Below are 22,322 nucleotides of genomic sequence, written 5' to 3' on the forward strand. Positions count from 1 at the left end.
ATCATGATGTGTTGTTTAGTGTGCTATGAACACACACCAGTCTCCACCCCCTTGTTTTCTCTCCTCCAGGTGTGACATCCTTACTGTTGAGATACGATCAGTAGCAAACGGTACACACCAGTACACATGTATAGGTACACACCAGTACACATGTATAGGTACACACCAGTGTGTTTGTGCCCCGTAGTTCAGCCTTATTGACATGGTAACAGCCTTATCGGCATGGTAACAGCCTTATCGGCAGCATGGTAACAGCCTTATCGACATGGTAACAGCCTTATCGACATGGTAACAGCCTTATCGCCATGGTAACAGTCTTACTCCTCCTGTGACCACTAGAGCCACGTCCTTGTTCCTTGTTCCTCGCATGTACTAACATGTCTCTGTCCTTCTCTTCTTCTTCCTCCTCTTCCTCCCTCCCTTTTTCGACCGCATGCTGCTGTCCCTGTGTGTAAGAGTATGCAGCTGTATGGATATCAAGTTGCTCCAGTCAACAGTGTATGTATCAACCCCGACTCCACCCTCCCCCCCCCGGCACCCCCCCGTAGATCTGGAATGCATAGAAATAGATGTTCTAGAGATCAATGGACGTAGGATGACCCCACGTTTGTCCGTCTTGTCAGATCTGATGGAGTGATTGATTGGGGGATGTTGGTGGAGGGGCCGAGGGATGGAGGGATGTAGGGATGGAGGGGGGGGGGGGGGGGGGGTGGAAGAGTAATAGATTGAGGAGGTCAGGGAGAAAGACTTCCACGATAGATAATGATTTGATTTGGAACGAGTCGAAACACCACTCTCGCTCGAAATAGAATGGGCCGTTTGTGTTTGTGTGGGGAGGGGGGCCGGGGGGAGGGTGGCCGGAGGGGATGGGAGGGGTGTTTTGGTAGCACATTTGGTAGTAACATAACAACTCTTCTTCTTGATGTGATCACACTCTTTTTTGAAGTAAGACACTTTTTTAGTAGAAGAAGTATAGCACTCTTCATGACATCAGCACCCTTTATGGAATACGCAATGATGAAATAATAATCTATATCTGTGACGGACAGCACCCATCTATGAAGTAAGCGCCTTTAGTTAGTAGGCACCCTTTATGAAGTAAGAACCTTGATAAAGTAAGCACGTTCTATGAAGAGAGCCCTTTCAAGTCTGGCACCATTTATGACGTCAGCGCCCTTGATGTAGTCAGCACCCTCTGTGAAGTTTATTTTTATTTATTTTTTATTTCACCTTTATTTAACCAGGCAGACTAAAATCTCTTTCTCGTGGGAGAAACCTGGCCGCGATAGCAATCCAGTACGAGTTTGAGAAACAAGCGTTGTCTACGAAGTGTGGGCGACGCTCTACGACGTTCACTGTACGATGTTGTACACGTTTTGGGATGTCAAACGAGACTCAAACCGTGGAAAAGAAAATTCATAGACTACCATGTTAGCCATATGGAGGAGTCTCAGGGAGACGCTTGTTCTATGTATTCTACTTAGAGACCTACCTCCAGTGGTTATAGACCTACCTACCTCCAGAGGTTATAGACCTACCTCCAGAGGTTATAGACCTACCTCCAGAGGTTATAGACCTACCTCCAGTGGTTATAGACCTACCTCCAGAGGTTATAGACCTACCTCCAGAGGTTATAGACCTACCTCCAGAGGTTATAGACCTACCTCCAGAGGTTATAGACCTCCCCCTCCCCTCTCTGGGAGATGTTAGCGTGCTACCCACAGAAAGCTCTCAGGGAGGGAGATCAGAATCCACTTGGCCGTGTTTGGACGAGAGGCCTTTCTTCTCCTGAGGCTTAATGCACATGTTCGTTTCAAACACCCACACCCACACACACACACACACACACACACACGCACGCACACACACATGCACGCACACACACACGCACACATACACACACACACACGCACACTCACACAGACAATTACACACACAAACACTCACACACACACACACACACACACACACACACACTCACACACACATCCACACAAGAGGACCAGAGCACTGTCCTGTCAGTAACGTGATGGACGATGGCGCTGTCCCTCTGATGTCGGGATGGCAGGGTCAGGTTAAAATGGCCGCCACTGTACTCCCCCCAGAGAGAGAGAGAGACAGGGTGGGTGGGCGTCCATGTCAGAACACAGTGTGTGGCGGAGTGTGTGCTAACAGGTAGTGTGTAGGGGTTCAGTAGATACGGGGGAGGTGAAATGGGCTTTCTCAAAAGGGGTGACAGGTGAGAGGAAAAATTGAATGTTGTATGATGTTGAATTGATAAGACAAGTAGTCGTTTATACAGTCTATACATTTGAGAGCAAGTGTATTAAGTAAAACAATAAAATAATAGTCACACACCACTCATGTCAATTGACTAGAATTGAGACTTACTGTAGGTTGTGGTTAGCCTGGAATCACTCCCGGAATCATTCACGTGTGACTCATCTATGTGAAGGGGTCATTTAGGAAACAAAATATACAACTTTCGAATAAACGACACACCTTCGTTGAGAGCTTCAGGTTGCCTTGTCGAGGGGTTGGAAGGAGGAGGTTTTGACAACTCTTAGATATGACGACAGATCCGTCGACCTGCTGTTTTGATATACCCCCCCCCCCCCCCCCCCGATCCCCCATCCAATTAGCATATCACTAACCAGACCCCTCCATATAGAATCCCACTATCTTTGATTTGATGTCGATTCGCCTTTTCAATGAATTCAGAGACACATTCTCCCCCTCTCAAACCTCCTCTATCTCCCCCCCCCTCCCCCCATTGTCTTAAGACAGGGGTCCTCATTCGAGTACGACTCGCACAACCTAGACAGTCTATGGTTACCTGTCGTAAGACAACGCTCTCTCTCGCCTTGTTCTTTTTTAAACCATATACTAATGCTAACCACTAATGCTAACCGCTAACGGCTGCTCTTCTGGTATAAACGCTCCTACAGGTGGTTAAAAAAGACAGTCAGGAGGTTGTGACCAGGAGCTATTGGGACGTCTTGAGGCGAGGCGCGAGTCAAGCCCTCTTTTCTGACCTGACAGAGGTATAACTGTAGCTACCTCCTCCTCCGTCCATCCATCCATCCACCTTCCCATTCCACCTCTCCCTCCTCCCTTCTTTTCTGCTTTCTCCACATCGATTAGTTGATTTTTTTATGAAGGTGTGGAAGAGGTATATCTGTCCTCTATCCAACCACCCTCCTCCCCCCCCCCCCTCAACCTTTTAGATTCATTTATTTGTTTGTGTCACTCCTCTAACAAGCCTCTTCTAGTTAGTTTATATCGATGCATCACCTCATCATCGTCTGTCGATCCATCCGATTTTGTTTCAGTAGATATCCTTCCCTTGGTTGTGACCCATCCGTAGGACACCGACGTCATTCTAGTCTCGTAGTTTCCGTGTGTCAGATGTTTTTGATTCAAATGTCTATGTTTCAATAACCCATTTTTGTCTTTATAATCTTCTGTGTCTATCGGTGTTAATTCCCCTCTGTACTTGCCTTGGTATGCTTCTGTACGTGTCTCAATGTGTCGTTCCTTTGTGGCTACTGTATAGATTTGTATATTTGTTTGTCAGTGGCGGATGTTTAGAAAAAAAAAGATGTCTGTGATTGTCCCTCCATATGAACAACAACAAACTCCACCTCCTCCGCCTACGCCATAACAGCACACGCAGTCCCGACAAAATGAAGCGGTTTGAGCACCTCGATACCCGAAATCATCACGACCCAAAACGCTCCACCTTTACCGGGGGCTGACGGGGCAGGTCCGATGATTTGTTTTCCAGACGCTAATGGCTAATCGCGGGGCTAGCGACGGAAGCTAACAGAAGAGATAATGACACTGCTGAGATAATGGTGATGACCTGTATTTACATAGACTGGCCCCCTTTGATCCCTGGGATGTCAAAGCACTAGGCGGGCTCGTCAGGCGGAGGTAGGGAGGGAGAGAGGGAGGGAGGGAGGGAGAGAGAGAGAGAGGGAGGAGGGGGGAGGGAGGAGGGGGGAGGGGGTGGAATGTATTATTTACTCCGTTCAGCTACTCTGTCGTAGATTAGTCACCATTAGCTCTTCGTTGTGTTGGTCTGTGTCAGGAGTGACTGACTGTCTGACTACAAGGCCCAGACAAGGGTTTCCTCCTTAAGTGTTACTCAGTAGAGGGAGAGAAGGGGGGGGGGGGGAGGGAGGGAGGGAGGGAGGGAGGGAGGAGGGGAGGGAGGGAGGGGGGGGGGGGGGGTTGAGAGCTGACATCAGTAATCACTGTTTTTCACCTCCGCTTAAGAGATCAAAGGCCACGGCGTGTACACACACACACACACACACACACACGCACTAACCAGGTGCCGACTCACACACCGGTGGGTGGGTGTGTGTGACGAGACGACCCGGCGATGAGCTCACACTCGCGCTCTCCCGAACTTCCAGGAACCAGGGAGGCGTTCCACGATGACCTCGCGCTTCCAGTAGAGAGAGAGAAAGAGAGGGAAAGGAAGAAGAAGAAGAAGAAGAAGAAAAGTCTTCCGAGTAAACAGATGTGTGTCGTCTAGCCTGGTGCGAGAGCAAAGTGTGTGTCATAGAGGGGGAGAGGGGGGTGTAGCTGTTTGAAGGAGAGTGTCAGTTCCAGGGGGATTGTGATGATTGTGTTTATTTGGCGGTAATAACAGACCAATCAAAGGGGGACACAAGTGAATCAGGACACCTCAGACAGGGGACGTGAAGTCCCCCCAGTACGTGATGTCGTTTTTATGACGGCGGGCCTAGTCTGACCCCGGGTCTTTCATTAATCTGTACGTCAACGTGTCTCTACACACCTTTAAGTCACCGCCTCGTTATTTCGATTGTTTTTGTTCGTTTTTTCATTTCAGATTTGGGTTTTCGACCGTATGATCTGAAAGGGAAAGTGCCCCCCCGTTTAAATGTCAAACGGAAATGGGAATCCACTTTTCTCCTTTTCATCTCTCCTTTTCTTTTTTCTTTTTTTTACGTGACACGTTCCCCCCCCCGGCGGATAGGACTTTAGACTAGAGGTAGCTACGTAGCATCGTGATGGTGATGATGATGATGATGATGATGATGGACATGGCTGAATGCTCTGAGCCGTCCCTGACGAAGAGACTTGAGAGAGTTACCTCAGCATGATGAGTCAGGATTGGATGGGCGGGGCATGGCGAGGGGGAGGGGGGGCGGGTTGGGGATGAAGGCCATTGGTCCTCGGGCCACATCGATCGCCCACTCTGGCTCCCTCTCTCTCTGGCGGGGGGGGCCTGGGTATTGGCTTGTATGTAACTGCTGCGCGAAACACCTCGGTCGATTAAACACCTTTTTCTGAACAACCCTCCCCCTCACTCCCCCTTCCCCCTTACGCCCCCCACCCCCCTTCCTTCTTCCTTCCCCTTTTTTCCGGACCCTTCCTCCTCAGGATTAAGGTGGTGTTAAAGCAGAGGATTACAAAACCTTGGCAAACACGTAAACACCTCAAACCCTCCACGATTGGTTTCAAATATCCGGGATCGCTTACAAAGCAAGCAAGGGGAAAGGGGAGGTGTATGGAGAGGTGGGGGGTAGGGGGGGTAGTGGGGGGTGGTCTTTGGTACCGTGAGAGAGAGTAGAAGAGTTTTTTTTTCAACCCGAAAAAACACAGGCATTTCTAAAAGACACCTGAGATCCTCTTCCGTTTAGAAAAAGGTGGGATCTGCTCCCGTTCTCCACGCATTCTTCTGTTTGTTTCTTTCTGCGGTGGGTTTCTGTTGGCCTGCGCAGAAATGCATGGGATGTGGTGGCATAATATTATATGTGTGTCTCTCTGCTTACTGTCTGTCTGTCTGTCTGTCTCCGCAGCAATCTCTCTCTTTCTCTCTATTTTCACTTGAGATCTCTCTCTCTCTCTGTGTATGTCTCTGTCTGTCTGTCTGTGTCTGTCTGTCTGTACAGCTGTATCTGTCTATGTGCTGCGCTGTATGGTCCTGTCCTGTCACGCTGCTGCAACACCCCCCCCCCCCCCCCGGTCTGGGCTGCACCAGCAGATCTGATCTCCACACCATCCAGATGGGCGTCATCACCATGTCCATGTCGATGCGGATGGTTTGGAGATCGGCAGGATCTCTGCAGGCAGCTCGCCCAGACCCGGAGCCCGGTGGTTGGAAGCTCACTTATGATTGGTTGTTTGCTCATTGGATGCACAGCGCGTTACGTGCGACCCGCCAAACACCGGTTTGGCGACCGTGGCTGCCGTTTTGGATCGATGACACCCCCAGTCCCCCCGCCCCCCCCCCCCGTCCCTCTCCCTTTGCCCCCCACTCCTCGACCAATCAGAGAGCTATGTTTCTATGTCAGTCACTGCATTGTGCTTTCTTGTCCCACCCCCCTCCTCCTCCTCCTCCATTCCTCCTCTCTGGACCAATGGCAGCGGGCGGACGAGAGCATGATGATTGACACCACGCTGCTGGTGCACTTCTTCGGGAAGAAAGGGAAGGCGGAGCTTACCTTCGACGACTTCTACAGGTACTGTGGACATGAATTAGCACCGATTGGAGGTAGAGTTGCCTCCTAATTAGTTATGGTTTTCTTGCCTTTCCTTGCCTTTCCTTGCTGTGGTGTGCTGCTTTTTCTTTGTGTGTTCAATGCTTTTTTCCTGTTTCATTCCACGTTATTCCACATAACTTTATTTACATATGGACTTTAATGTTTAGATTTTTGGTTCGATTTTTGGTTTGAGTTCATATCAAAGTCTGGTGCAAATGTCACTTGAATTGGCTCATTGGAAATACATTTACTGGACGAAATGTTGATGTGTTCAATACGTATTTCCCCCACTGTATATCGCCGTGGAGATTCGTTGTGTCGTCTTTAGTGCCACGTCACACGCGACGACGTGCACACACACATCATCAACCACATTTGTTGTCTTTTTTTAGAATTTTCATGTCTGACTTTTTTCTCTCCCTCGTCTCCTCTCCATCTTTCTTTCTTTCTCTCGTCCGTCTGCCTCCCCACATCCACACACACACACACACACAACCCCGTGCCCCCCCCACCCCCCCCAGGTTCATGGACAACCTCCAGACGGAGATGCTGGAGATCGAGTTCCTGACCTACTCCAAGGGCATGACCACCATCAGCGAGGAGGACTTCGCCCGCATCCTGCTGCGCTACACCAACGTGGAGAACATCAGCAGCTACCTGGAGAACGTGCGCCAGAGCATCCCCGACGAGAAGGTAACACAACCAGAACCCGTCTTAGAACCTTGGGAACCGTGGATTTGAATAGATTAGTACCGTATCGACCCGAATATAAGACAGGGGGGGGTTTCACCAGAAATATGGCTGAAAAAGTTGCGAAATCATCTTATATTCGCGCCCTACACGTTTTACACGTCAATCAGTGTTGCCAGATTGGGCTACTTATGATCACACCGGGCGGCTTTTAGACTGTGGTTAGGCTGGAAAACAATCCCATCTGGCAACACTGACATCAATATTCGTTCACAAAACAGCGCATGGCGCCAAAGGACTCTTCCCCACGTGAGCCACCGTGTGTCTCCCTCTCTCTCTCTCACACACACCCCCAGTGCCAGGTGCCTCTCACACACACCCCCCAGTGACAGGTGCCTCTCACACACACCCCCCAGTGCCAGGTGCCTGGAGCGATGGAGACACACTCACACACACACACTCACCCGCGGAGAGACACCGCAGAGACACACTCGGACCAGCTCGAGAAAAGTGGCTCTAAAAGTCGGTCGAGTTAACAAACGACAGGGGAGGAGTTACGCGAGCAGCAACTGTCGAGCAGCCAAGAAATCTGATATGACAGAGCGTAGCTTTAGAAGATGGCGAGCCCAGAAAGATGGGTAACAGTCAGTCTTCTTTCACACACGCTTCTTTCTCTCAAGAATCTGTCCCCTGTTCATTGAGGGGAAAAGAAACTGAATTGAACGCACGCACGCCCACGCACGCACACACACACACGCACACGCACACACACACACACACACACACACACACACACACATACACACACACACACACACTCACACACACACACACACACACACACACACGCACACACACACACACACATACACACTCACACACAGACACACAGACACACAGACAGACACACTCACGCACACACACACACACATACACACACACACACACTCACACACACACACACACACACACACACATACACACTCACACACACACACAGACACACAGACAGACACACACACACAGACAGACACACACACACACACACACACACACACATTTCTGGTTGCCTCCAGCCTTACAGCATTGCGAAATCAGAACTCCTAAAACGAACCCCTTTCCATTTCCATCACAGCTCTCTTTCCCTCCCCTCTTGTGTAGACCTGAGTCAAATGCTTTCATATTATTCTAATATTGCCTTTAAATGACTAAATAATTAAATTAGGATTATATAATGATTGGAGTACTTTGAGCTGCAACGGTTGCAGGAAAAGTGCTATACAAATAAAGTTAACTAACAACAGAGGAGTTACGCTGCCAATTTTAACCTCAATCCTCTTCCTCAACCTACTACCAACACGACCCCCGAAACCCACACCCTCTTACACCCCCTACCCCCCCCCCCTCCTCTGTCCCCTTCATCTCTCCCATTCACCTTCCCTACCTTTCCTGCCACACCCCCAACCCCTACTCCCCCCTCTGCCCTTCCTGCCCCCCCCCCCCAAACCCTCTATATTTGCCCCCCCCTCCTACAAAGTCCCCCTCTGGGCCCTGGCTACTGTTGTGTGCCTCTCTCTCTCTGTCTCTCTCCACACCTGAACGCACCACTGGCCGTGGTCATCAGATAGTGACTCCATCTTGTTCTATCTTGACACTTCCATCCCTCTAGCTGACACCCGGTGGTCTGGTACCAGTGTCCCCTGACACCCCCAGGTACTCACCGGCCAGCCTCTCAATAGTTCCCCACTCAACCCCCCCCCCCCATTGTCCTACCTGTCCTATGAAGTGCTGACAGATTGACAAGGTGGCGTCGGCCGATACGTGTCCTGTTCTGAGATCTTAGCGTGGAGCTTGGAACTTGGAAGAGAGGTAGACACTTTTGCGAGAAGTTTTGGAGAAGGTTTCTCTCTCCCCCCCTTGTCTGAAAACTTTTTCGATCGATTGTTTACGATGCGATTATGATGTTATGCAACCGTTTGTGTCCACTAATTGCGGATCAATGCGTGTCATTGAGCTGCGGGGTACTGCATGTACCGTTCGTGCATGTATCGGTCGGGTTATGGGTGAACACACAAACCAATAACACCTTTGTGTCAACGCTGCACTTTCCCCTCCGAAACTTTGTAATTTATTCAACTACATACAGTAGGAACCCAATGAGGTTTGTGCTCAGAGATAACGAGAATCGTGGGCCAGATACCTTGAATGAAGAGCTCCCTGCATATGAACGTGAGGGACTCTCTCCACTCAACAAGGTACTAAAGTTAGTTTAAGACGGGGGTTGAAAACATCGGGAGAGGAGGCTTTCTGTTCTCACTTAGGGTTGCAAAATTCCAGTATGTTTGGTAAGCTTTCTGATCATTTCCAAAGTTCCCATATGGAAACCCCCAATTTTGCAACCCTAGAATAATAATAATAATAATATTCAGGCAGTGGTGCTGCTTTAACTGAAACATCAAATCACTCAATAAAATAAAATAAAAACATGAAAGAGCAAGACGCTTAAAAAATGTCACCCCTCGCCAAACGTTCCATATAGTCAGTGTTTTGATAAGGTGAGAGTGTCATTCAGTTCCTCACCATCAAATGTAGTGAGTTGTTTAACCACGGGGGGGCATGTACAGTAAGGTTTGTAAGCGTGTCATTGTATTACAGTATTTCTCTTATTTGTATTTCCCTTTTCACGCTTTTGGAAGAGGCCGGAGGTTTGTCCCTCGTCCTGACATAACCATCTAACCTTTTCTACCAGGGCACGTTGGTTTATGTTTTTTCATTTACCTCACAATTGTTTGAGTCATTTGAATAAGACCGCTGGTGATCGCCTAGACTTGAAACACTTGGCACGCTGTTGGTGGGACTGCGCAGACTTGAACTCTGACTGCGCTATCATTTGCATTCTGTTGACATTTCGTACTTCACACATTTGCAAGTGTTTCCCTTAAGCGACCACAGACGCCGTTTCCTAAACCGTAGATAACGAGGCGGCCCCTCTCGCTCTTGAAAACGCCGCTTCAGTCATCTGTCTCACGCCGCCGTCATCTAACATCGTACACACTCGTTCGTGTACAGAGTCCACTCGGCCCGGGGTTTGTTGGTGTTATTTCAACAGAGATTGTTATCTCCGTAACCTCCAGGGTAAAGGAAAGGTCAGATATCCATCCAGTTTGAGTTTCAATTAGCAGTTGTTGTTGTTGTGTAGGAGGAGGAGGAGACGTTCATTATTGGGTGTTGTTGTCGTTCCACTGAGGTGGAAGCTGTCGGTTCTGGAAGGTTCTTCAGGAGGTAGAGCGTATGCTTCGGTGAGCACCAATGGCTCCGGTGTGCTAGAGGAGGTGCGCTGGGGCTGGTGGCTCCTGCCTGTTTGTGTTGGAGGGATCGGGTTCGCTGGCCGTCAAAAGAAGCCCAAGCAGGTAGGGCCGCGCCCCCCCGGGAACGGCTTTGTTGACAGCTCAGACGGGAACACACACACACTCATGGAGGCGTGGACACACACACACACACGCGCGCGCACTCGTGCACGGGAACACACACAAACACTCATGTAGGCGTGGACACACACACACACACACACACAGCACCAGCTAGTGAGGCTGTATTTACACACACACACACACACACACGCACACAAGCACACACACACACACACACACACACACACACACGCACACACACACACACACACACACACACACACACACATACGCACACACACACACATACGCACACACACACAGCACCAGCTAGTGAGGCTGTATTTACACACACACACACACACACACACAGACACAGCAGCTAGCCAGCGGGGCTACAGTGTGTTTGTCTAAGGCATTATCCCAGTGATTACACCTCCCTTTATCTCTCCCCTCAGAGCCCCGGCAAGACCCTCGCTAACTGCTTAAGCACTTCCTCATCTGTCCTCATCTGTCCACACACTCCACTGATACAGAGAGGCTGAGGAGGGAGCCCAGGCTCCTGCTAATCGCTACGCTAGGCGCTAAACGGGATCCTTGGGACGACACTACTCACTAAACATTAACTTCTACCCCCTTACCCGTACCCTAACCCTAACCTTCTCCATAACCCTTCCCTTCCCCTAACCCTAACCTTAACCTTACCGTAGCCGTTTCAAATCTGTTTAAAGATCTGTTTTTAAAAATCTCAACTTCAGTAGGGATTTTTTTCACCCCAAGCATCCCACTTAGCATTTAGGACACCGTTAATGATGTGTGTGTTCGCTTAGCTCGCGTAGCAGATGGGAATCAGCCAGTGAGAGATGTCCCACCGTGAGGTGGGCGTTGTGCCCGGAAGTTTCTTTTTTAGTCTCTGAGTAAAGATGTTATGTTGGTGGAGCGGGAGACTCAGGTTGGAACCCAGTCAGCCAACTAGAAACAAGCGACCTGCCTGCACAGACTTGAGGAGCATGTTCTTGGTGGATACATTTTGTAGGGAGGTTGTCTGGTTGAAATGTTGTATACTTTCAGACCTAGAGACTAACAATCAAGGGGTTTCAAAAGCCGCACATGCAGTGGGGGAAATAGGTATTCCACATATTATCATTGCAGCTATTCACATGGAATTTAGACCAGACGTTGATATTAACGCAATAAAACGCTTAAGCAGTTCTCCGACCTGTGCTAATTCGAATCAGCCTGGTTAGTGCATGTTGGTGTTTCTGCTCTTTGAAAAAAGGTTTCCACATCTGAATGCAAGTAAACAAATCATTTGTCACCAAGCTTTCCTGCAAGAAACATCTCATGATGGGTAGAGGCAAAGAGCTCTCCCAAGACCTTCGCGACAAGATTGTTGAGCAGCGTAGTAATGGCACTGGTTACAGACGGATTTCTCAACTCCTAAATGTTCAATTGGGGCCGTTATCCCCAAGTGGAAGGAACATCAACCGGCCACGCACAGGATCTCCTCACAAGATGTCTGACCTGGCAGTCAGAGAGTTAGTCAGAAGAGTCGCCCAAGAGCCAAGGACTCAAGCAGAGCTGCAGAAAGACCTGGAAGCAGCGGGTACAGTTGTCACAAAGAAAACAATAGGCAACGCACTCCACCGCCAAGGTCTCCATTCACCATCACCCCGGATGACTCATTACTGAATTGACATTACTGAAGAAAAGGCATGTTGAATCTCGTTTGAAGTTTGCTACAGAACATTTGGATAAGCCTGTAGATTACTGGGAGAATATGTAGTTTGGTCAGACGAGACAAAAATCAAACTTTTCGGCAACAATACAACGTGCCATATTTTGGAGGAGAAATGGCTCTGCATATGATCCTAAAAATACCATAGCGACAGTGAAGTTCGGTGGTGGAGGCATCATGGTATGGGGCTGTTTGTCTTCACATGGTACTGGTAGAATTCAAATTACCGAAGGGAAGAGTCATGTACCGTCTTTTCTTGAGAAGAATCTGTTGCCGACCACCAGGATGATGAGGATGAAACGCGGGTGGATCTTCCAGCAGGTCAACGATCCCAAGCATACTGCAAAGGAGACTCTCAATCGGTTGGAGAGGAAGAAAATAAAGGTGTTGGACTGGCCTAGTCAATCGCCAGACTTCAATCCAATAGAACATTTGTGGAACGAACTGAAGATCAAGATTCACCAGCGGGCCCTCCATCTTCAAGATTGAAATACTGTCTGTGTTGAAGAACGGGCCAAAGCCCCTCCTGATCACTGTGGGAGATTCCTTCTTTCATACAGGAAGCGTCTTGAAGCCGTCATTGAAACGATGACTTCTTCACCAAGTATTAAATACATCTCAGTTACCGTGTTCAATAATTATTTGTGTCAAAAGTGTCTCGGTGTCTCGGTGTCACGATTTCTTTAGCTGTGTCGTTTTATTGGGTTAATAGCAATGTCTGGTCTAAATTGCATGTGAATAGGGGGCGCTTAGGTGGCGTAGCGGGTTAAGTGTCGACCATGTAACCGCAGGGTCCCCGGTTCGATTCCGGCCGAGGACTTATCCTGCATGTCATCCCTCCTCTCTCTCTCACCCATCCTTCCTGTCATAATCTATACTGTACTGTCAATAAAAATGAAAAATATGAGTGGGACTGCCCCACTCAGAAAACAATCACTTTAAATTGCATGGAAATGTGGAATATATATTTATACACCGTGTCTTGCATTGTGTGGGAGAGAGTGTCTGTGTCTGTCACCATGTGGCTGCCTGTCACCATGAGAGGGCATGTAGTACCCGTCTCTCATACCTTCCCTTCTGTGGTATTTCCTTTGTTTCAACAACAGCTTGGGCCTGAAGTCACGCAATGTTTATGTTGAAATGAAGAAAAGGGAAGAAAAAAAAAAAAGCTTTTGACTTCACCTTCCGCTCACTTTCACCCTAGACCTTACTATTCGCTACGGGAGGAGGGGGGGGGGGGTCTTGCATGGCTCAGACGTCACCGGATCATACCATCTCCACCCATGGAATGGGTCTGAGCTTGAGTCCATTTGCCTACTAGGGAATGTCGTGGTTGACAGGGATGTAGTGGTTGACAAAAAACGTTTTAAAAGGCGAGTCACAATGCTATTCACCGTTAAAGGGTGAAAAAGGCTTCTTAACCCTCCTCCACTACATCCCTGGTCACCATCACATGTACACGTGTGCACGTGTGAGTCACGGGTTGCTGTGGGTGTCTCTGTCCCGTCCACGCAGGGCATCACCTTCGACGAGTTCCGCTCCTTCTTCCAGTTCCTCAACAACCTGGAGGACTTCGCCATCGCCATGCAGATGTACAACTTTGCCAGCCGCTCCATTGGTCAAGGTAGACGCTTCACCTGTCAGCCTCCACTCTCTCCTTCTCTCTCTCTCTTTATATATCTTCACCCTTGTTTCTCTCTCTCTCACACCCTCTCTCTTTTTGTCTCTCTCTCTCTCCCTCTCTGTCTCTCTCTCTCTCCCTCTCGGTCTCTCTCTCACCCTCTCTCTCCTCTCTGTCTCTCTCTACCTGCCCCCCTCTTTTCCCATGTCTCTACTCCCCCCCCCCCCGCACTGGATGGATGTACATACATGTACATACATACACATGTACTGTGTGTGTGTGTATGTTCTGGATGTGTGTGTGTGTGTGTGTTGTGTATGTACCAGATTTACATTTACATGTTTGGCATTTAGCAGACGGCTTATTCCAAAGCGACTTACACTCACTACATTTGACTAAGCAAGTGAATCATCAATCCACCAGTCGTAGCAGGAAGAATAATCCAGCTCAGGCCCGGGGCCATTGGCAGTCTCTGTGATAGAAGGAAAAATCTACTTCTATCGCCATCTTCTAAACCTACACTTTTTTAAAAATATATTATTATATAGACACTGGAGAAACAGAGAAACAGTACAAGGGGGGCAATAGAAGTTTTAGGGGACACAGTAAAGGGGAAAAATCAGGTGTCTTCAGGAGACGCGGTGCTGGGGGGCAGTAGAAGTCTCAGGAGGAGCAGTTAGGTGTAACCTGAAGAGGTGGGTCTTCAGTCTCCGACGGAAGATGGGTAGTGACTCTGCAGTTCTGACAGCCGTGGGGAGCTCATTCCACCAGCGGGAAGCCAGTGTTGTGAAGAGAGGGTGGTGGGGGACAGGGTATATAGGTTGTGACGGGAGGGTCTAAAGTGGTTAGAGACAGACAGGGAAGAGGTGGTTTTGAGGGGAAGGCTAGAAGGATACAAAGTGATGATCAGAAACTGGACGAGGGGTAACAGTAAGGTTGGAAGTGTGGGAGGATCTGGTGAAGACAAGGTCGAGCTGATTGCCTGCCGTATGAGTCAGAGGAGAGGGGCACAGGGTAAGGCCGAAGGAGAGGAGAAGGTCATGTACTCCAGATGAGAGAAGCTTCTCTGATTGGAAGTTGAAGTCACCCAGTAGTACGAGCGGAGTGCCATCATCAGGGAAGGAGCTGCGAAGGCCATCCATCTCGCCTAGGAAGTCACCGAGCTGCTGTCCTGGGGGGCGATAGATGACAACAATGTGAAGTTTGACAGGGGAGGAGACAAAAACAGCATGGAATTCGAAGGAGGATATTGACAGGTGTGGCAGGGGAAGGACAGTATGTGACCACTTAGGCGAGATGAGGAGTCCTGTGCTTCTCCCTTGACCAGAGGGTCTGGGGGAATGAGAAAAGGAGTAGGCGTCAGAGAGGGCTGCTGGTGTAGCTGTGTTTTGAGGTGAGATCCAGATCTCAGTGTGAGACAGAACATTGAGGGCCATAAATGACGCATAAGCTGAGATAGCCTCTGCTTTCCGGACCGCTGACTGGCAGTTCCAGAGACCGCCCGCGGCACTGGATTCATGGTCAGTAGAAGAAGGTGGGTATTGGAAGGGTTGCGAGGGGGGATGTAGCGTCTGTGTGTCCTCCTGAGTGTAAGAAGAACAGGAATAGGGAGAAAGCACATTGTGATGTTAGTCAGTAGAGGGGAAGAGGGTTAATTGACTAACAGAAGTAGGAGTAGCTAAGTGCACTCAAAGTAGAGAAGTAATACAAGAGACAAGCACCCCGGGGTGGGGGGTGGGGGGGGGGGATAGAAGAGAAGATACTTAGTTCTTAGTGCCCTGGCCTTCCTCTCAGACCTTCCTCGATGGACTCCCGCAGAATTGCCCCAGACTCCTCCTCCCAATGCAAATTGCGTGCGTGCGTGCGTGCGGGCGGGCGGGCAGGCAGGCAGGTAGGTAGGTAGGTATGTATGAATGTATGTATGTACTGTGTGTGTACTGTATCTATATGTACAGTATGTATGTGGTCATAATTACTGCATATTCCCCCAGTCTTTCTGTAACCTCTTTGTGTGACTTTTCTTTCGTCCTCCATCTCTTTCTGTTTTCTCTCTCTCCCTCTCTCTCTCTCTCACCCTCTCTATCTCTCTCTCTCTCTGTCTCTCTCTGTCTCTCACCCTCTCTATCTCTCTCTCTCTCTCTCTCTCTGTCTCTCTCTCCCTCTCCCTCTCTCTCTCTCTCACCCCCTCTCTCTCTCCCTCTCTCCCTCTCTCTCTCTCTCTCTCTCTCTCTCTCTCTCTCTGTGCGTCAGATGAGTTTGCGCGGGCGGTGTACGTGGCCACAGGTCTGAAGCTGACCCGCCACCTGGTCAACACCATCTTCAAGATCTTCGACGTGGACCACGACGACCAGCTGAGCTACAAGGAGTTCATCGGCATCATGAAGGACCGCCTGCACCGTGGAGGACGGGTAGGATGGGGGGGAGGGGGAGGGGGGGAGGGAGGGAAGTAGAGAAATGGGCAAAGAGGGGAGCAGGTAGAGAGAGACAGAGGGGGGAGAAAGGGTGAGAGAGAGAGAGAGAGGGGGGGGGGAGAGAGAGGGAGAAAGGGAGGGTGAGAGAGGGAAAGAAGGGTGAAGATATTAAGAGAGAGAGAGAAGGAGGGAAAAGAGGGGGAAAGGAAAGAGAGATACAGAGGGGAGGGCGAGGGGGAGGTTGAGAGAGAGAAAGAAAGAAGGGTGAAGATATAAAGAGAGAGAGAGAGAGAGAAGGAGAGAGTGGAGAAATGGGAAAAGAGGGGGCAAGGAAAGAGAGACGGTGAGGGAGAGAAAGAAAGATGAAGTTATAAAGAGAGAGAGAGAAGGAGAGAGTTGTAAACTCAGAGGTGTTTTGTTTTCACCTCTACACATTTTACATGTTCTCATTTTCTTTTATGTTAAACTCGGGCCAATGTCATTTGAATCAAGCTTTAGCTGTTAAGTTTTGTCGACGGGCGTTAAACCGGTGACTGTTTTAAGGCTTTTGCCTAACAGAAATGTAGCCACACAGTTATTGCAGAGGTTAAAAATGATAGGCTACTAATCTGAAATTTTACTGTCCTGCCCCCTACATTTAAGTCCTGTCCCCTTACATTTCCAAAGATTGTTACTGCCACCTTGTGGCCTCTTAAGGTATCGCCGAACACATGCCATCTAAGAGCCAACTCGTACATGTGTGTTTCTTATTTCAACACTACACTTTCCTATCTCCCTGGATTGAATGGAACTTTTGTGTATGATACTCGTTTATCTATCAATCATGTATGTATGTAGTGATGCGTACAATTGAAACACCAGCATGAACCTCTGAACAATTTCCAGCATGATTCCACCTTTTGTCTTCAGTCGTTGAGAAATGAACGCTCTCACTCTCTTTTTCTCTTGGCCTCACAGTCCCTGCTTCCCTTATTACTGACAGCATCCCAACACTCCCCTTTTCTCTCTCTCTCCCCCCCCCTCTCTCTTTCTTCCTCTGTTTTATTCTCCCGCTCTGCTGCTGACTAACTAACCCCCCCCAGGGCTACAAAACTGTCGAGCGATTCACTTCCTTCAAGTCGTGTCTGAAGAAGGAGCTGGCTGGCAGATAAGTATAACACACACCTCTCCCTTATCTCGTCTTGACCTACGACCTACAACCTATCCAATGGCCTGTAGACATTAGTCTATCCCAATGCACTACTTTATCTATGGGCTCTCAGCACTCACTATTTACACAAAGGGTGTTGACCATAGACATACATATACTATATGTCTATGGTATACACCCTCTGTGTAAACAGTGAGAGCTATGGGCCCATAGATAGTACATATATGCAGTATATATAGGTGGAAACCCCTGGCTGACCACTAACACTCTACAATGGTTTCCCTTGTCCCCTGGGAATGGGAATTCGTGACGTTAGAATTCTAAGGTTCTATCTCCATTTTTGTCAAAATTGAGTTTTTTACATAATCTGATCCATTAGGTGTTTATTAATGCCTGTGTGGTGTTATTTTTTTAAATGTTGACATTTTTGAGTTAGTCATTCATAAAATACAAAGGTTCCATCTCACAAAACATAATGGAATGTAAAAACGTTGACGCTCAATATCTATCACAGATTGTCTCCATATTGTTTCCAGATCTAGATCCACCGTGTCCTGAAGTACTCTCAACTCTTTATGCAGCTCCTAGATTAGTAGTATATGTGACAGCAGCTGGTGAAACCGGGAACGAGTCGGCAGCCTGATCAAATGTTCCGACTTTTATTGGGAAAAATATCAAGTTGTTGAAAATCCAATGACCCGCTCGCTAGTCAAGTAACACAGCTTGTTTCGTGAGCTCGCTAACAATGTCAAGTAGGTAGTAACTAGGTAGCAGTGGGGGATTACTCACCCAATCCATCGCATTGCAATGCTTTGGCTTGACTAGCGAGTGGGTCATTGATTTTCAACAACATTGATATTTATTGACATTTTTCGGAATAAAACTCAATTTGATTGGTCGCCGACTCGTTCCCGGTTTCACCAGCTGCCGTCACGTGTCGTTGCCGTGCCAACAAAGTCATACAATCTCCATACACATGATGACCTTTTACACACCGACAGAACCCAACCTAGCTGAGCTGTACCGTGCTGCCGTAGTGACGCCGTCTACCATAGCGGCTGGAACAGTGCTGGAGAGAACAGTATGAAAAGCAATGATCAGTGTGAAAGTAAATGATTGGGGCCAGCAGTGTATGGTAGGTGTCAGCCCTGGAGTGGGGACAGCCCCGTAGAGACACACCTAGATTAGACAGATTAGATTACTTTCAACTTTATTGTCATTGGAGAGTACAAGTACCAGACAACGAAAATGCGGTAAAAAAAAAAAAACACCAGCGCCCAACATGGGGCTCGAACCCCCGACCCCGAGATTAAGAGTCTCATGTTCTACCGACTGAGCTAGCCGGGGCAAAGTGGCGGGGAGCTTTGTTTGTCCATCCCTTGAACTTGTGCTGTATGCACTGTTTTATGGTACCCACTGTGTCTCATTTACCAGGTGAGCAGGAAACACACTTCCTTCCCCACCTGTGTGCGCTCTGAGGCCGGGAGACATGTCCGCCAACTGTGGAAGCGGTTCCAGGAGAAGGCTTAGGGGAGAGGAGGAGGAAGGAGAAGGCTTAGGGGAGAGGAGGAGGAAGGAGAACTGTTTCAGTCCAGGCCGCCATCCCTTCTACAAGCATGCAGAGAAGCTGTTTTGGTTTTTTAGCAACACTCTTTGGTTTCAGTTGTACCGGTTCAATCTCTCCATCTACTGAATGCATTGATTGATTGATTGAAAACTTTATTAGAATGTTTGCAGAAGTAGGTACATGAAAGTACATATTACATACAAGGTCAAACTAAAAGGATAAAAACCCAAGAAAGCCACTGGCTTATTTCAATTGGGGTCCTTGATTTTCAATTCATCGTTACATGTAAGACAGACATAAGAAAAGAACTAGTACTATCTACATGATAATACAGACAAATAACTATTACTATCTACAAGATAAACGTACATCCATCATGGGAAGAACAATACAACAAAACATAAGGTATGTACAGCGGGTAGGACAGGTGGGGACATACACCACAGGTGGGGGCGGGGGACAAAACACTGTCCCTGTTATGTTACTGTACTCATAAGTAACATAGTAATGCAATGAGCACAAACAATGTTTCAATGTATCTACTACTGTAATCAATAGTCATGACTGAGATAACCTAGAATTTCCAATAAAAAAGGTCTTAACTACAAAAGAGATGGTCCAAAAGCCATCTTTAATCTTAATCATCTCAATTGTTTATTTTTTGTATACAAATGCCAGCATTTCAGCAGATGATTTGCATTGGAAAAAAACATACACAAGCTATAAATGGTGCAATATAGCAATATAACTTGCAATTGGTGATATTGCGAAGTAGAAAGAGAGGGTGGGGAGAGCTTAGACTTGATTTCATTACATCTTATGATTCAATTATTCTGATGTATATTGTATTCTTGTTTGATTATTTAATGTTACGTATGTTTTCTTAGTACTGATGTGATTTAGTCAACTCGTTTATTTTCCAAAATATAACAATATCTATATATATTTTTCTCTGAATATTGTCAATCATTCTCCGATCAAGCGGTGACAACGGTATGCTTGGTGTAACAGCATGACAGAATGTTATGCAATGCGTGATGAATGCATGAATAAAGACTTTTTAAAAATGAATTTAAAAAAAACGCGCAAGACTTTGCATTGCTTTTTCAAATTAGGCAGGCCCTTCTTATGAGACCGTTGGGTAACCTTTTGATTGATTGATTGATTGAAAACTTTATTAGAAGATTTGCAGAAGTAGGTACATGAAAGTACATATTACATACAAGGTCAACTAACAGGATAAAAACCCAAGAAAGCCACTGGCTTATTTCAATTGGGGTCCTTGATTCTCAATTCATCGTTACATGTAAGACAGACAAAAAAAGGAGACCTAACCTCTAATCAACGCGTTACACACACCTGCTGAATAAACTATCGCGCTATGGCTCCGTTACATCTGGAACGACGCACTTTTGTATCCACGTTGCTTTTTAATTGTGTTGTAAAGTGTTTGTTTCTGGTCGTCTTAATCATCTTCTTGGAGGGACTTGGCGGAGACAACTGACGTTGACGGAGGCAAACGTTGTTGTGGTGTAGTGTTTGTGATTCATCATCAAGCCGTGAGTTGTTCATACCGAAATCTAAAATGCTTTTATACAGATGTTTTATGGCACATTTTATTCCGTTTACTAGCGGAACCAAGTGAGTTACATCGTGATTCTGTCAGTGCATTTCTTCCAGACGTACCAGTACGTTAATCTATCCTTTCCCCGTGTAGTTTGTCATGTTTTCATAATTGTCTTATGCGAAACGCGCTATTATTAAGACCATAATGGATAAATATGTATTATAATAGTCAAACCCATGTTCAACCCATGTTAATAGTTAAACCCATGTTTAATTGAAGAAAGAAATCAAGTAACTTGTAACATGAAAGTTGAACTGAAGTATCAGCGTATGGCTGTTATCACCAGCAAAGCATTGTGGGCAATTGTACCTAAATGCCTGAATATTAACATTTTGTATCCGTAACTATGATAATTGGCATTGATTTAATCAGAAATGTAATATTTTAATTATTATACAGCTCTTCAATACCCAGAATATGTTTCAACCAATATTATATTTGATGTGTTGTTATTCTCATCGCTGTATCACCTCAACCAGTATCTCTATTGGAAAATACACCCATTGACTTATTGAAATCATGAAAATGGAATTGAATATGCTTCATAGACTACAGAGCCATAGATAAAGCCATACATGTTATAATATAGATGTCTTAGGCAAAAGCGGTATGATGTGATGAGTTAAGAACTGGGTGTTGAGTTTACGGTGGCAGCGACAGAAACCGTCACTGGGAAACGTTGTCCCCGGATAGGCAACCCCCGCGCTTGGTAGATCTCGTTAAGACTATACTTTCAGGGATCATTTCTATAGTTCTTGACTTGTGAAATGTGTTTCTAAAGTGTTTGGTCTCGCTACCCACGAGGATGAGACCTGATATTCCCTTCTGAGCGCGAAGCGGGTACGGAGTAATGATTCACTTCATACGCTCTTTGCCATTGATGACCGTTCTTTGCTTCCTTGTGGAGCATTGAGGGAGGGAATATGATCAGAGTGGTTGCCTATGAAATGTGCAAATCTAATCAACAACTCACAGTGGAAGTGAGACTATTAGCGGGTAATCCTCCAAGCATTACGTTACTGTATATATATATATAATATATGTACTGTATATGATACCATTATATTATAATACATTAAATATATAGATATTGTATTATTACCGGTATATTGTTGTTTGTTCTGTGTTATGCGTCTTTAACATGATGTACCTAGCAGCCCCCTATAATCTCTCCATGCACCGTAACATTTATGATCATTGAAATTGTATTTATGAGTCTTGGATTTTACAGTGGTCTGTTGTAATCAGTCCATAACACCTGATTTCAAATCAAATCAAAATCAAATCAAATTTTATTTGTATAGCGCATTTCTTACAAGATGCAACTCAATGCGCTTCACATAACAAACATTCTCAGTCAATCAATCAATCATGAATCAATCAATCAATACTGACAGAGCCGCAGGCAGGCAAAAGTAAAAACCTGTACACTATGTAGCCAGGAAAATTCCCTTGCAGCCCTCTACACATAGAGCGACTACTAGCCAGTTTGCCTACCAGCACCCAGCGGTGGGCCCCCACACCCTCCCCCGGGGAGCCCCCGCCGCCCCACACACCCAGCCCGCCCCACCACCAGCACACCCGGCC

The 22,322-nt window shown here is 47.2% G+C and overlaps 1 protein-coding gene across 1 annotated transcript in view; it reads left to right on the forward strand.

The window, feature by feature from the left end:
* micu3a (mitochondrial calcium uptake family, member 3a) overlaps nt 1–17,542 on the forward strand; it is a gene marked incomplete at both ends in the record, with an annotated part of 40,122 nt that extends 22,580 nt beyond the window's left edge. Inside the window, 7 exon segments of the mRNA XM_080533316.1 lie at nt 457–498; nt 2,949–3,044; nt 6,406–6,500; nt 7,043–7,214; nt 13,875–13,983; nt 16,231–16,388; nt 17,474–17,542. Of these exon segments, the coding sequence (XP_080389442.1) occupies nt 457–498; nt 2,949–3,044; nt 6,406–6,500; nt 7,043–7,214; nt 13,875–13,983; nt 16,231–16,388; nt 17,474–17,542 (741 nt within the window).
* Between the last annotated feature and the right edge of the window lie 4,780 nt (nt 17,543–22,322).

The sequence above is a fragment of the Nansenia antarctica genome (assembly GCF_963989245.1).
Source record: "Nansenia antarctica genome assembly, chromosome: 6".
Lineage (NCBI taxonomy): Eukaryota > Metazoa > Chordata > Actinopteri > Argentiniformes > Microstomatidae > Nansenia > Nansenia antarctica.